Source organism: Oryctolagus cuniculus, chromosome 4 (genome assembly GCF_051225735.1).
Source record: "Oryctolagus cuniculus isolate XC-2025 breed Fujian yellow rabbit chromosome 4, ASM5122573v1, whole genome shotgun sequence".
NCBI lineage: Eukaryota > Metazoa > Chordata > Mammalia > Lagomorpha > Leporidae > Oryctolagus > Oryctolagus cuniculus.
In genome coordinates, this window is record NC_142870.1 from 130,215,455 (window position 1) to 130,231,747 (window position 16,293).

Here is a 16,293-nt window from a genome sequence, read left to right on the forward strand (position 1 = left end):
CTTGGCATCCTATGGGTATATGCCATGCAGCCTGGATGCGTGGTAGGCTGTACTTCTAGGCTTGCGCAATGATGCTCAATGATCTTCACACAATAACACGACTAGCGACACCAGTCTCAGAACAGGTTCCCTCCGTCAGACAACGCATGACTGGGTGCGGGGTTTGTTCTCTTCTGAAAAGCACGCAGCACAGCCTTGCCTGTCTCACAGAGGTTACCTGGAACATGTGAAACGCCAGCTTCTCGTTGTACTCCCACTGCCTCATGGCTTGCTCCACCTCCGGGGGCACAGGAACAGGGCCATCGCCAGCGCTGGAGGCCACGTGGTAGAAGTCAGAAATCTTGGCCAACTGTTCTCGAAGGTATCTGGTAGATATTTGTGTCCACTCTGCAGTTTAAAAAAAAAAAAAAAAAGATTAATTTCTACACACAACAGATCGAAGCATTACATTTTTCTTCCCCTTTCCAATTATCCTACGGATGTACTTGCAAAACAAACATCTATTACATACAAACAGCTTTTGCATGTGCAAGCATTCTCCATGAAAGCGTGCCCACCCCAAAGCCCTTAGGCAAAGGACACTGGTACAAGGCAGCCTGCTGACAGCAGCCAGCAGGAGTACTGGCCAGCTCCTGGGAGGAACAGGCAGCTCTACCCTTGTGCTTCTGGAACCATCGACCTAAGAGAACAGAGATCCACACTCAAGTTAAATCCATCTGCTGACCCTCTGGGATAAACAACAGTTAATGTGACAAAAGTATCAAAGGCATGGGAAGAAATCCAACAGGAGAGGGGAGCGCTCCATGAAATGTCAACCTACACCAAAGAAGTCAAAATTCCCAGATGCACCCTTCCCAGGGCCCCCATCTCAGTCTCCATATCAGGCTTCAGGATGCCCTGCTAAGATCTGCTCTGCTTTCCTCCGGCCTCTGGAAGAACTGATAGCCACCAGGCGGGACCAGGCCAGCATCCGGACCTGTGCAGGGCCAGGCAGGGCTGTCCTCCTGCACAACCCTCGGGACCTTCAGTGACCCCACGCTCCTCAGCCAGGCCGGATGGCCAAGGACCCAGAAGGGGTGAGATCAGGGAGGAGGGGATCGAGGAAAGGTCAGAGACGGCAAGGGAAACAGAAAAGGCGGCTTTGGAAAACAAACTCCTAAAATTATCCAAAAATGTCTGCCGCGGGGCACAAATTAACTCCGTGTGTTGCCTCTGGCAACCGTGAGGAATGTGATGCCAACTTTAGACCATTCTGTGGATAAAAATGTAATCATTGTGCGCTCACAGCCAAATTTCCCCACAGATTAGTGGAAATGCAACTCAGAAGAAACCGTCTTGGAGAAACACGCACGCACGACGCTGTTCTCCCTACCATGTGGCAAGAGGCTCTCCCACCTTGTATTTCGACCAACAAAAAGAAAGAAGTCAGGGCAGAAACAAAACATCTGTTAGTAATTGAGCGTGGTTTTGCAGTTGTGCTTTTTTATTTATTTATTTTTTGAGTACTGTTAAAATGAGTTGATAACAGTACTCAGAGATAACTACTTTTACACTTTGGTTTAAATCACTTCTTCTAATTGTGTCTTACTTAAAATTAAAATTCCAATGCATACCAGAAGTGTTAAACTCCAGTAACAAGCCAGTGCTAAAAGATGAACACACACTAGGTCAACATCCTGCCTCCACTATTTTTTTTTTCTTTTTGACAGGCAGAGTGGATAGTAAGAGAGAGACAGACAGAGAGAAAGGTCTTCCCTTTTGCCGTTGGTTCACCCTCCAATGGCCACCATGGCTGGCGCGCTGCAGCCAGCGCACCGCGCTGATCCGAAGGCAGGAGCTAGGTGCTTCTCCTGGTCTCCCATGGGGTGCAGGGCCCAAGCACTTGGGCCATCCTCCACTGCCTTCCCGAGCCAAAGCAGAGAGCTGGCCTGGAAGAGGGGCAACTGGGACAGAATCTGGCACCCCAACCGGGACTAGAACCCGGTGTGCCAGCGCCGCTAGGTAGAGGATTAGCCTAGTGAGCCGCAGCGCTGGCCCTGCCTCCACTATTATAAGTATCTTAGGAAGTACCCCTAATAACAGACACTGTTTAAAATCAATCTATCAGCATCAAAAACAAGAACAGTACACTAACAACGACATCTTTTCATGGATTAACACTCTCACAACACTCACGCCTTCCACAAAACAAAACAGCAGCCAAGGGAGGATAGGAGTTTAGCTTAGCTATAATAAGAAAAAACAAAAATAACAAAGATCCAAATCTCAGCTTTCATGCCAAGCCTCGCTACTCACTCACTCTCAGGATAGTACTATCCTCAATATCCCACTGAGTATTTTGGCCTCCAGAGCTTAAAATAACACACACATTCCAAACCCCTGTCTTACCTAGGGTATATCTTCTTTTTAAGATTTAATATATGAGAAATGCACACACATTATAGGAAATTTATACTGTAGATATGAAAACAAAAGAAAGCCATCTGTGACTCCACCAGTCATAATAAATATGCTGATATATCTCCTACCATCTTCCCTTTATGTGCACTGAATATTTTTATAAATACACACAGATCTTTTTATAGAAATTGCTGAATAACCTAGTCCACAATCTGAACTCCTTTGGGGAATCCATAAATGTAGCTGTCTTAGCACTGTGCCTTAACTGTAATTAACCGACATTAAGTTGTCATAGCCATCAGATGGATGCAGAGGCCTGGGATGTCAGACAGGCAGTCTGGAGTGGACTAGGATAGAAAATCGGGACGCACACAGAACTGTCATTAAAACTTGCCAACAGGAGACAGCACACGGGCATGACGACTGCACTGCTTCATTTTAATTAATTGTACTCCCCCTTCTCTCAGGCAGCGCTAATGAGAGAGGAGCAGGGAGTGGACAGGGCAGGACTGGCCTACCTGGAACACAGGCAGCCGGCTCTCAGCCCTGTGTGCACAGCACAAGCCATAATGGAAGCTTTGAACACCCCAGTCCTGGACCCTATCCCATCAGACTGATTATACTGGTCTGGGGCAGGAATCCAGTCTTGGGTGAGAAGGAGAAACTATGAACAGAGAAGACAGAAGGAAATACGGTGAAATGAAGAACAAAAGGATGAGAAAGAGGGAAAATATGTAGACGGTGGCTCAGCAGGCCGCTCTGGGAGCAGCACACTTCTAAATTCAAGCAACCCAGGACATGACCTCACGTGTAGTTCACTGATGTCGAGCAGAACGTAAGGTCCACAAAGCCAAATTATGACAAGTTTTATGAACACGACAGTTCCTGGTGCTGCCAGAGACCAGGCCTGAAATGAATGGCGGTCGGCTTTATTGTTCCCCCACGAGATTGTCCCTAGCACCCAGGTAGCCCAGAATCCCAGTTCCTTCTTTGTTAATTCTTAGGAACAAGTGCCAATCCAGAAGTGATGCAGCCCACTGGCCCATTTTCCAGACGGGAGGACTGTGAGCTTGCTCCAGGCACACAACAGGTGCACGAGGCCCCTCCCTGCCACACACAAACACATGAACTAACGAATGCATACTGAGCCAGAGCAGAGACATGCCATGGGACACTCAAGGAGATCTTCCCGAGCCTGGACTGTGTGCAGTTACTAACCAGAGACCTGGGAGCGGCCCTGGGCACACACACACACAGAGCCCACCCCATGTGGCAGTGCTAACAGAAGGGACCTGGCCCTGCAACGCCATCAAAGAAGCAACGCGGCGTGGAAGAGACTCCGCTTGCACTGGGGTCCAATCACCAGCTCGGCTGCTCACTCGCTGTACAACTCAGGGCAGAAAATTTAATCTCGAAATTTCAAGTTTCCTCATCTGTAAAACAGAGATTAATAAGCACATAGCTACCTCGGTGCTTCTGTATGGATTAGCCACTAAGCACAGCGCGTGCAAAACCAAAACTGACCACCAGGTGGAAGCTGTCAACCTCACCATCAGGATGAGAAGTTTTTAGAAAGGAAGCCTGAGGGGCAGTGGTCAGGACCTGCTGCCTCCACCACTAGACCCTGCTTCTGTCTCAGCGGAGCCAACACCGGACGGCCGGAGAACACCTGGCGATGCTAATAAACAAGTATCCGTGGAATCCGCCAGTGTCGACTGCGGCACTCAAACACCGTCGGTGGATCCACATCCCGGATGAATTTAACATCAAACCCCTGAGCCAGGAATTAAAAAGCATTGCAAACACTATCTCCCATTACTGACTCCGCTAGCTCACGCTGCTTCGCGCTCACGGCACCATCTCCATCCAGAATGCGTTCTCTGCTCACCTGGGGATTCTGGGCCCAATTAAACATCACATCTAATCTGCAGCCTTCTCGAGTCTCTGGACACCACTGCACCTCCCTCTCTCCCCTCTAACCAGCAATTTAGAGTTTCCACCATTTCTTTCTTCTCCGTAGACCTATGCCTCATGCATGTGTGACAGTCAAGAAGCAAGTGGTGACTGCAGCACACAGTGAGGTCCCTTTGTAACAAACACTGACTCAAGGACCTTTCCAGCCATGTTGCCTTTCAACTCTTAGCACGAACTTCTTTCCCACATAATTTAAACTCATCAGAGCGTTTCCAGAAGGTTTCAAGCACAGCAATAGGGAAAGTGCCAAATTCCCTAATATTCCATTTGGATTATAAAAGGTCCATAGAGATACTGAACTTTCCATTCTTTTTTAATAAACGCCCTTATAAAAACGTGTGTAACACCTTTAATTTTGTGAAGGCTCGTTTTCCTAGCTACATTATTTCCTTTTATTAAAGCCAGTGGGAAATCATTACATAGTACAAATGCAACAGAGATTTAGAGGAATAAAAATCCAACCAAATCCAGAGACCACAGCACACATTTTCAAGGTGATGAACTTGATCTCGCACTCCACATCAGAGGTGATGGGCTCTTCCACGGAGAAACCCATTTCCTTGAAATGTCTCGGGCTTTACTGCCTCAGTAAAACGTCCTTGCCTCTTCAGCCTGGTAACAGCCTACACATCAGACCTGCAGGACACAGCTGATCTCACCAGCCTGACTGCTACAGATGCAGCTGCTGCATGCTCCATTCTAAACATCTGTTAAGAACAACGAAAAGATCTTCTACCATTTTTCTCCTGTTTCCTGGTAAAATGCTTTCTTGGTCAAAGGATACCATCAGAAGAGCGAAAAGCCCCCCCCCACACACACATATTGGGGAGAATATTTGCAAGCCGTTTATCTGAGATGAGATCTGGATGGAGAATATATAATGAACTATTAAAACTCAGCAAGAAAAAGACATCTACCCAGAAACGGGGACAGTGGGTTAAGCCACTGCTTGGGACACACGCACCCCACATCAGAGATATCAGAGTGCCAGTTTGAGTCCCAGCACTTTCCAATCCAGCTTCTTCTCAATGCATCCTGGGAAGCAGCGGATAGTGGCTGGAGTGCCCGGGACTCTGCCGTCCACATCAGAGAACTGGATGGAGTTCCGGGCTCTGAGCTTCACCCTGGCCCAGCCACGGCTATTATGGACATCTAGGAAGTGAACCAATGAATGGGAGATCCTCCTTTCTCTGTCACTTTGCCTTCCATGTAGGTGAAAATAAACATCAGAAACAAAAAAGACATATTTTAATTTCAAAATGGGCCAAGGAGCTGAACAGACATTTCGCTAAAGAAAATAAACCAGTAGCCAAAAAGGCAGTAAAGGCGCTCAACATCTTTAGCTGTCAGGGAAATGCACATCAGAACCACAACAAGACCCCCAGGACAGCTGTAATCAATCAAAAAGATAACACGCAGTGGTGAGAATCTGGAGAAACTGGAATCCTCAAGTGTTCATTACTGGAATATAAAATCCGAAAAGAAGTTCGGTGAGTCCTCAAAAGTTTTAGCGGAGTTTCTATCTAACCTAACAATTCCACAACGAGTTATAGATCCAAAAGGAACGACAACAGGTGGCCACACAAAGACTTGTAAAGAAATGCAGCGAGGCTCTCAGAGTAACCAGAAAGTGGGAACAACCCAAATGTGCAGCAGCTGAGGAGAGGATAAAGCGAACGTGAGGCACACACACAGTGGATGCAGCCCGGTCAGTCCTAAGAAGGAACACAGGGCTGGTGACACACACAGCCGCACGGGCCAGCGCTCAGACATTACGGCAGGTCAAAGACAGACCACACGTTGTGTCACTGATGATGGCCAAAATGGGCATCTCCATGGCAACAGAAAGTGGATTCGTGGTTTGCTGGGGAGGGAAAGGGGGGCTTGTGGGGAAATGGGGAATGATTGTTAATGGGTACAGTTCTTTTTAGGAGTGATGAAAATGTTCTAAAATGGGGTTGATGGTTTCACAACTCTGAACACAAGTATACCAAAAACCACTCAATTCTATACTTTAAATGGACAAACAGCATAGGCATGTCATATTTCAACAAAGCTGTTACATATATTTTTAATGATTTCTTGAAATGTATAAGTATTTTTAAATGTTTTCTTGAAATATTCAACAACAAATAACTTGCAATTCATGATGTAGAAGACAACTCCCTACAGATTTAAAAAAAAAAAAAAAAAAAAACAAAAAAACACCGCAGAATGATGTAGGGGAACCCAGCAGGGCAAGGAGTAGCGAGCAGAGTGGCCAAGTTCATGATCAAAGCCTGGTGGCGGGTGAAGGGGCTTTAGCATTCACCTCTGCACTTGTTTGCTCTTGGAAGCGTCCCATAATAAAAAAGGCTTGAAAAAGCGCATCAGTTGTGACCCACAGAATGAGTCACAGAAAACCCGAAATCCCCGATTCAGCGGCTGGTCACTTGGGGAATGAAAAGCAGAGGTCAGCAGGCCGATGGGCGGCAGGGGACAAAGAAGAGCCCGGGTGAAAACTGCTGCCTCTGTGGGACGTCAGAGTATGGGGCCAGACCCCCGGCCAGCCGGCTGCATGGTCAGTCAGTCACACGGGCTCCTGCGCCCGCGGTGGGGGGAGGCTGCGGTGCCTGAAGTCCTGGAAACACACGATGCTTTCAAAACGCTCTTGGCCAACACGGCTAACCTGTACAACGTGGGTGTTTCCTGGCACACATCCAGTCCCTAGTGTTTTCTGGCTGCTTTTCTCCTGCTTTATCTACTGTGCAGTGACACGGTGCCAAGTATGCTGTGCAAAGTACCGTGACTTAGCGGTCAAGACAGAACAGCGTAAGTAATGAGGAGATAAAAGCCATCAGTATTAGCAACAGACAGGAAACGCTACCTGGGAGCCAGAGACGTGGGCTTGGGCTGGTGAGAAAGCAGCCCTACCTGACACACACCCCCTGCGGGGACGCACCCCGCACAGATACTGGCAGCAAGGAGGTGGGTGGGTGGTCGGGCACACAGAGGAAGCCAGGGCGTGGCGCTTTAGCGGAGTCCTGAGGGAAGGTACACAGGAGCGTCACAGACACAAACAGCGGCGTGTGCCACTCCAGGCACGCTGAGATTGGAAGGCAGAGTCTCCCAGGGGGCCAGCAAGGTGGCCAGACGCCAAGGCCCGCCGACGCTACTGCGCAGAATGACCGCCAGAGGGCGCTTGTTAAACGTACAGCGTTCGCTCCAACTCCGGTGTTTTCAACTACCGAGGTCTGCGGTGGGAAATTTGCATGCCTAAAGCCAGCAGCTGACGGCCCCGATCCAGGCAGGGACAAACAAGGCGGGTGGGTCTCTTATCGAAAGTCATGAAAAGCCAAGCCACTGAAGGATTTCAGTGCAAAAGAACGGCAAGGTCAGACTGAAGAATTAAGAGGCTCTCTCGGGAGCTATGGGGAAGTGACTGCAGGGGGAATGAGAGGAGGCAGACAGGGTGTCTCTGGGAGGGAGAACAGGACTCATCCTTATAGGTGGGGAAAAAAGGAAAGGCAGCAGGGCAGGGGGGCTTCCAAATTTGTGAGTGGGCAGCACAGTAGGTCCCCAAGCCGTCCACGGGGATAGGAGAGGCAGGAACAAGTTGGGGAGGGGTGAAGGCTTGTGGTCATTTTTTTTTTTAATGAAAAATTATTTTGCGATAACTGCAGATTCACATGCAGTGGGAAGAAACAAAGGAATCTCACGTGCCCTTTTACCCAGCTTTCTGGAACTGTCACATCTTTATAAACAACATCGACAAGGACACAATCTACCCCACTCATTCAGGTTTCCCGCTGTCAGGCTGGGTTTTTAACATGCCTGTCCTGGAAGCGCTGGAGCAGCTGGACACACAGGGCGACGCTCAGAAGAACAGGGGACGGAACCTGCGTTTATGACAACGGAAGTGCTTAGCACACACAGCACAGGGGACAGGTGCTTTGTGCGGGCGGCAGAGTAGCATCGCTGGTTGTACCCTCTTTGGGCGGCTGGCCTCTGCCAACACCTTGGTGTTACCTCGCTGGAGAGTGGAGACCAGCCCAGGCTCTGGAGTCAGCCAGCCCGGCTCCTGTCCTAGCTCCACTCACTTGTCAGGTTGGGGCCCTGGACAAGTTATTCCACACCCGGGTGCCTCTGTGACTTGTGTGTCAAACAGGACTAGTAAACACACTCACCTGTGGGTTTATTTAGATAATGGCATGTAATGTGCTTGAACCTGGCACTGGTAGAGAGAGTGACCAGGAGGGAAAAAGAGGTGCACGCAGGGAGGAGGCCCTGGAAGAGGAGGAAGCAACTTTAAGAGAAAGCAGGATCTCTGTGGCCGAGACTGGAGGCAGAAGGTGAGGGCTGGCTGTGGCGGGTCCATGGGCACAGTGCGTGTCCAGACAGGGAGCAGATCAAGGCAAGGATGGTGGGGCCGGGCCGGGAGGGGGCCTGAAGAAAGTTGCGGTGTGGGCAGCCGCTGGGAGCAAAGAGCTGGCTTCCCAGGAGAGAATGGTACAGCTGAGGACAGAGGGAGACAACCCCAAAAGGATAAGGGTCGTGACAAGGCATGTGACCCACGATTTCAGGGTGAAACTGAGCCAACAGGTGCACAGGGCCCCAGGCCGGGGAAAAGGTGCTGACAAGGAGGGAGACGGGGAAAGCAGGCTGCACACACACTCCCGCCTGCACAGAGCTTCCTTCCAGACGCTGCGTAGCATCTGACACCTGCGGAGGGCTGTGCGTTTGACGCTCCGCACGGGTTTCCACTCTCGCCGTCAGCTCCCCTGCTCTCACTTCCACTTAACCTGAACATGCTAACTGCCGCGCTGAGGAATGTTTGGCAGTGCTCCTTTTTCCCTATCAACCCCGTGCACGCATCGCAAAACAAGCCACCCAGCAACCACAGAATCCAGTTTTAGCCCCTAGAACAGGAATTGCTCATTCAACACATCCATCACGCCAGCCGCTTCTCTCCACAGCTGCAGCTCTGGGGGCTTCCTGCTACCAGACACACCCACTGAGCACCTGCACTGGCAGCCTCGCTGCGGCGCCAGGGTGTGAAACAGCGACCTGTCAGAAATTAACGCTGTAATTATCACACGGGAAGTGTCTAGTCTCCGGGTTTCTGTGTATACCTGAGCGAGCAGTAGCCGTGGCTGTGGTGAGATAGTCCCACGGCACAATTAACAGGGGCAGTATTTCTACTAATAACCGATTACTGAGAATTAATCTGGGGCATTGACTTAATAAGCCCTTAGGTCAGGTCACTACAGCCTTCCACATCAGAAACTGGTCTGATGAAGCCCAGAAGAGGAAGGGCACCGCAGGACAACAACCGCTTTGCTTCTTTGAGCAGAAAACACACCTCTGTCCACGCCTACAGCCGGGCCTCGGGACATGGTGCTCTAGCCAGGAGACGAGAGGGATAAAGAGGACTCCGAGAAGAAAGGCGAAATGCGGGAGCAGCACTGGTATAAGTCACTTGCCGCTAGCTTCCCACTGCAGGCACCAAAACTATTTAAATGATGACATCAGGTATTTTAGGACGTTCACACCTCGCCCAGCTTCTGCTAAACAGTCACTCGGACAAACACACAATCATTCATGCAGAAAAACAGACTACATTCTCTGGGGCCAACACGGTGGTGCACCGGGTTAAAGCCCTGGCCTGCATCGCTGGCATCCCATATGGGCACTGGTTCAAGTCCCAGTTCCTCCACCTTGGATCCAGCTCCCTACTAATGCTCCAGGGAAAGTAGTAGAAGATGGCTCAAGTGCTTCGGTCCCTGCCACTCACATGGGAGACCTGACTCCTGGCTGCAGTATGGCCCAGCCCCAGCAGTTGGGCCATCTGAGGAATGAATCAGACAATGGAAGATCATCTCCCTCTTTCTCTCCCTCTGTCCCTACCATGCCCCCCCATCTGTAAACACACACACACACACCTGGAGGAGGCTCTAACATCTTCTCTTTGGAAAAGCAGGAACATGACAACAGCCAGGCAGTTACAGTGCAGCCTACTCAACTTTACCAGCACTTCAAAAATCCTGTCAAGCAGGTGTTGACCTGGGGCTGATGCAAGGGGAAAAGGAGAGTTGTTGTTCAACGGGCCCAGAGTTTCAGTTCTGCATGAGGAAACCATTCTATAGATCTCGTGCATATCTGTGTGCGTGTAGGTAACAACAGTGTACCGACTACTTAAAAGTGGTTCCGGCTACATATTGTATGATACACTTTCACCACAAATGAAAAAGTGTAAGTCAGGAAATTCTGCACAATTAACTCAACAGCTACACACCTGGAAAACTATTAAAATTCTTCTAATTTTCACAAAAATTATCTACTTCAGCTTTGTTAAGATCCCATTAAACAAGTACTCTGCTTAGCAAAAAGTAAGCTCTTGTAATTTAGCTAACTAAAACTTGAGTGCTATGGGGGTAGAACTGCATTCCTTGAATTCACTCCAAGTTCTATTTCATAAAACATTTTAACAGCAAATATCTTTTTTTTTCCTACCTAAAAACCTTTTATTTAAGGTACACAAACTTCGTGCATTTCCTATATATAAATTTAAGGACATAGTGATTTTTCCCACCCTACCCTCTCGCCTGCCAACACTCCCACCCTTCTACCTTCTCCATCTCCTGTTCCAATTCTTATTTTTTTAAAAAAAAGATTTATTTATTTTACTTGAAATGCAGAGTTGCAGAGAGGGAGAGGCAGACACACAGATCTTCCATCCGCTGGTTCATTTCCCAAATGACTGCAACAGCTGGAGCTGGGCCAGTCTGAAGCCAGGTTCCAGGAGCTTCTACTGGGTCTCCCACATGGGTACAGGGCCCAAAGGACTTGGAGCATCTTCCACTGCTTTTCCAGATACATTAGCAGGGATCTGAATCAGAAGCGGAGCAACTAGGACTTGAGATAGGGCCCGTATGGGATGTTGGCACGGCAGGCGGGAGCTTAACCCACTACACCACAGCACGGGCCCCTCATCTTTATTTTTTACAAAGATATATTTATAAGATATGGAATCAAACCAGATGTCCATTAACTGAAGATTGGATAATGAAATTATGCTAAATGTACACTATGGAATACCACACCACCATAAAAATGAAATCATGTTGTTTGCAAAAAAAAATATAGATTGAACTGGAAACCGTTATGCTTAATGAAATAAGCCAGTCTCAAAAAGACAAATGCCATATGCTCTCCATGATCTGTGGCAACCAATAAAGTACTTATAAAGGTAATCTATAGAAGTGAAATTGACACTCTGAGATAGAATAATTTTGAACATCCCTTGTCCTGTGTGTGTTTTTTTTTTCATACTACCTGTTGAACTCTTTACTTCATGTAGGATTAATCTTATGAGTATAAAGTTAACTGAAAAAGCTCATGGATTTGAACAAAAGTGCTTGTTAATGGTGTGATGGATGATAAGGGGCAAAGACAGACCTTGAACTCAGACCTCTAATTAACCCACAAAGTTAGGATGCTGGATTAGTCAACACTGCTTTTCATAGATGTTTGTAACTTGTACCTGGATATCTCTATTAGACTGAAGTCAGCATGTGGTTTCCTTTTTTAATTACTAAAGAAGTAATTAGCTGTCAGTTTTTAAAAACTTTCTTTTACTGACAGGCAGAGTGGACAGTGAGAGAGAGACAGAGAGAAAGGTCTTCCTTTGCCATTGGTTCACCCTCCAATGGCTGCTGCAGCCGGCGCACTACGCTGATCTGAAGCCAGGAGCCAGGTGCTTCTCCTGGTCTCCCATGGAGTGCAGGGCCCAAGCACTTGGGCCATCCTCCGCTGCACTCCCGGGCCACAGCAGACAGCTGGCCTGGAAAAGGGGCAACCGGGACAGAATCCGGCTCCCCGACCGAGACTAGAACCCGGTGTGCCAGCACCGCAAGGCGGAGGATTAGCCTATTGAGCCGCGGCAACAGCCTAAAAACTTTTAACATTAATCTATTTCATTTGAGAGGCAGAGGGAGAGGGAGGGACACAAACCCCCTTTCATGTGCTGGTATATGGGAACCTGAAATGCAGTCCAGGTCTCCCACATATCTAACAGAGACCCAACCATGTAGGCCAGCTGGAAGCTGGGACTGGGAGCAGAGCTGTGGCTCAAAACTCAGGTGCTCCAGGATGCCTAGCCCATCTGCCACCTTCCCCCAGCAACCCGTGTTCCTGCCCCTCACCTCACCCCACGCAGCTCCCATCCTTTTTAACTTTTGTTTAATGAATATAAATTTCCACAGTATAGCTTATGGATTACAATGGCTTCCCCCCCAATAACTTCCCTCCCACCCACAACCCTCCCCTTTCCCGCTCCCTCTCCCCTTCCACTCACATCAAGATTGATCTTCAATTCTCTTTATATACAGAAGATCAGTTTAGCATATATTAAGTAAAGATTTCAACAGTTTGCACCCACATAGAAACACAAAGTGAAAAATACTGTTTCAGGCCGGCGCCACGGCTCACTAGGCTAATCCTCCACCTTGTGGCGCCGGCACACCGGGTTCTAGTCCCAGTCGGGGCGCCGGATTCTTTCCCAGTTGCCCCTCTTCCAGGCCAGCTCTCTGCTGTGGCCCGGGAAGGCAGTGGAGGATGGCCCAAGTGCTTGGGCCCTGCACCCCATGGGAGACCAGGAGAAGCACCTGGCTCCTGCCATCGGATCAGCGTTGTGCGCCGGCAGCAGCACGCCAGCCATGGCAGCCATTGGAGGGTGAACCAACGGCAAAGGAAGACCTTTCTCTCTGTCTCTCTCACTATCCACTCTGCCTGTCAAAAAAAAAGAAAAAAAAAAAGAAAAATACTGTTTCAGTACTAGTTATAGCATTAAATCACAATGTACAGCACATTAAGGACAGAGATCCTACATGAGGACTAAGTGCACAGTGACTCCTGTTGTTGACTTAACAAATTGACACTCTTGTTTATGGCATCAGTAATCACCCTAGGCTCTTGTCATGAGTTGCCAAGGCTATGGAAGCCTTTTGAGTTCACCGACTCTGATCATATTTAAACAAGGTCGTAGTCAAAGTGGAAGTTCTCTCCTCCCTTCAGAGAAAGGTACCTCCTTCTTTGATGACCTGTTCTTTCCACTGGGATCTCAACTCATGAAGATCTTTCATTTAGGTTTTTTTTTTTTTTTTTTTTTTTTTTTTCCCCCCAGAGTGTCTTGGCTTTCCATGCCTGAAATACTCTCATGGGCTTTTCAGCTGGATCCGCATGCCTTAAGGGATGATTCTGAGGCCAGAGTGCTGTTTAGGACATCTGCCATTCTATGAGTCAACAGCAAATATCTTCCAGAAAAAATATCAGTGACAATGAAAAAAATAGCAATAATTTGAGACTGAGATTGGACTTAGTGAAGTTTCTGTTTATAACAAGATCACCTTTCCACTGTTTGTTTTTTAAAGGCAGAGTTAGAGATGGAGAGAAACAGGGAGGGAGAAACATATTCCATCAAGGGGTTCACTCCCCAAATGGCTGCAATGGCCAGGCTTAGCCAAAGCCAGGAACCAGGAGCTTCGTTCAGGTCTCCCACATAGGTACAGGGTCCTAAGCACTTGGGCTATCTTCAGCTGCTTTCCCTGCCCCATTAGCAGGGAGCTGAATTGCAGGCAGAACAACCAGAACTTAGAACTCAAACCACTGCCCATACAGGAGGCCAGCATCACAGGTGGTGGCTTAACCCACTACACCACAACATCGGTCCCCTGTACTTCTTTCTTTTAAAGAGTCCATTGGTTCTATGGGATTTATTGTGTCCAAAGCCCCTAATTTCACATCCTCTGAAAGCATGCTTTCTGTTCTTTCACCTACCGGGTTCCTCTCTAAGTGCCTGCTTACAGTCCTACTTGCTGACGGTGGGCACTCTCCATTGGCCTCCTACTAGGTAAGATGATCAGTTCTCTTTCACCTCCCTTGCTTACATGTTTCCTTTATGTCTCTTCCCCAATCATAACTTGAGGAGGTCCGGTCCATGTTTGTACTACGGAAGGAAGACCGGCAAAACCTAACGAGAGATGCATGTACTAGACCATCAGTAAGAATCCACTCAGGTCCACAGGTACACACAGCGGCATTCAGACATGTTCACAGGTGAGCGCAAACACACGCATTTGCTGGCCCTGGCAGCCAGGAGGGCCTGGAAGCAACGACAGCCCAGGAGCAATAAGAATACCTTGTTCTCAGGTTTTGGTTTCTCATTCGATTTTCCAGTAAAAAGAGGCATGGCTCCTTGTAGAAACATCTATTTGTAGGATTGGGTCAGGAAATATGCAAGACAAGCATGGAACATCTTCTAGTGGTGGAAAGTCAGTGAGGAAGGGAGGGAGGAAGTCGGTCCACACAGACAGGGATACAGCAAAGGGACAAAGGACTCAACTGAAAAAACTCTGAATGGACCATGCTGGAAAATTTTGAGCAATAAATTACTTTATTTAAAGTATTATTATAATCCAACATATAAATGTCTAGGGCAGACATTTCAGATTAGCAGTTAACACTCCAGAGTACCCTATTAAGAAAACCTGGGGTTGATACCCACCCAGTTCCAGCCCCTGATTCTAGCTTCCTGCTAATGTAGACTCTTGGAGGCAGCATTAGTGGCTCAAGTAACTGGGCGCCTGCCACCCGCATGGAATACCTGAATTGAGTTCCCGGCACCTGGCTTCTGTCTGATTCTCTGAGGAGTGAACCAGAGGGTGAGAACAAGCTTTCTTGCTCACTCTCCCTGCCTCTCAAAAACAAAAATAAAAACAAAGAGGATATATGTCTCCCTTTAAAAAAAAAAAAAAAGAGATATACATGAGCCTATGTTTACATGAAGGGTCTTCAAAATACTCATGGAAAAAACCTATGCGTGGGTTTCAATATTTTTTTGCAGCAAAACAAAGTTATATTTTAATTCTATTTCTCCATTAAATTTCTGAAGTACCCTCATGTTTGTACGTATGCATGAATAAATGAATAAGCAAGTAGGTAGGTACACACATCTCCCAGTCGGACGATTTCCAGATACTTTAAGGAGACATCCCAATTTCCCACACCGCGAGGCGGGCTATGACTACTGACTTCCTCCCACGGAACTCAGTGTGCAAAGAGACATGGGGCTTGTGAAGTCACAGTGCAGAGACCGACAAACGCCACCCCAGCCACGGGATTAAACAGCATCCACAGTCGTAGGTAAGGTGTTGATATGTCATCTTAACTTCACATGTTAGGATCAGAACTTGCCTTCTATGGTCTTTCAGTGACACCTAACCTCAGTATAACCATGAGAAAAAACATCAAATTCCAACAGCGAGTTATCCTACAAATATCTAATAGTCCTCAAAATCACTGAAGCCAACAACACTATGAAAGCATCACAGCCAATGGGAGCAGAGAGACCTGTCAAGGAAGTGTCAGGCTACATCCCGAATGGGATTCTGAAACAGAAAGTCATCGAAACTCAGAAGTCTCAATAAAGTGCAGACGAACTTCAGTACTAATCAATATTAATTCATTAGTTCTGACAAGTGTACCAGATTAACGTGAGATGTTAACAGAGGAAACAGCAGGGGTGAGGGGAACATACGAGACTTTATATTATCTTCATAATTTGCCTGCCAACCTAAATTTTTAATTTTTAACATATATCTAATTTATTTGAAAGAAAAAGAGGGATACACACAGAGAGAAATAAAGATTTCACATCCTCTGGTTCATTTCCCAAAAGACCACTATAGCTAGGCTGGGCCAGGCTGAAGCCAGGAGCCTGGAACTCATCCAGGTGTCTATATGGGTAGCAGGGACCCAACTACTCAAGTTGTTGCCTGCTGCCTCCCAGGGAGCACACTAGCAGGAAGCTGGACTCGGGAGCAGAGCTGGGACCCAAACCGAGGCCCTCCAATGAGGGGTGCAGCCATGCCAAGAGATACC

The 16,293-nt window shown here is 47.9% G+C and overlaps 1 protein-coding gene across 12 annotated transcripts in view; it reads right to left on the reverse strand.

The window, feature by feature from the left end:
- The window catches only part of MED12L (mediator complex subunit 12L), a 360,120-nt gene that overhangs the window by 283,629 nt on the left and 60,198 nt on the right, over positions 1-16,293 (reverse strand). For all 12 annotated transcript variants that reach the window (XR_016232702.1, XM_089331069.1, XM_089331070.1 and 9 more), the window contains one exon: positions 218-387. Coding sequence is in view for 11 of the 12 variants with exons in the window: in XM_089331069.1 (XP_089187195.1) it covers positions 218-387 (170 nt within the window). In the remaining variant the exon portion in view is untranslated. The remainder of the gene's footprint in view (positions 1-217; positions 388-16,293) is intronic.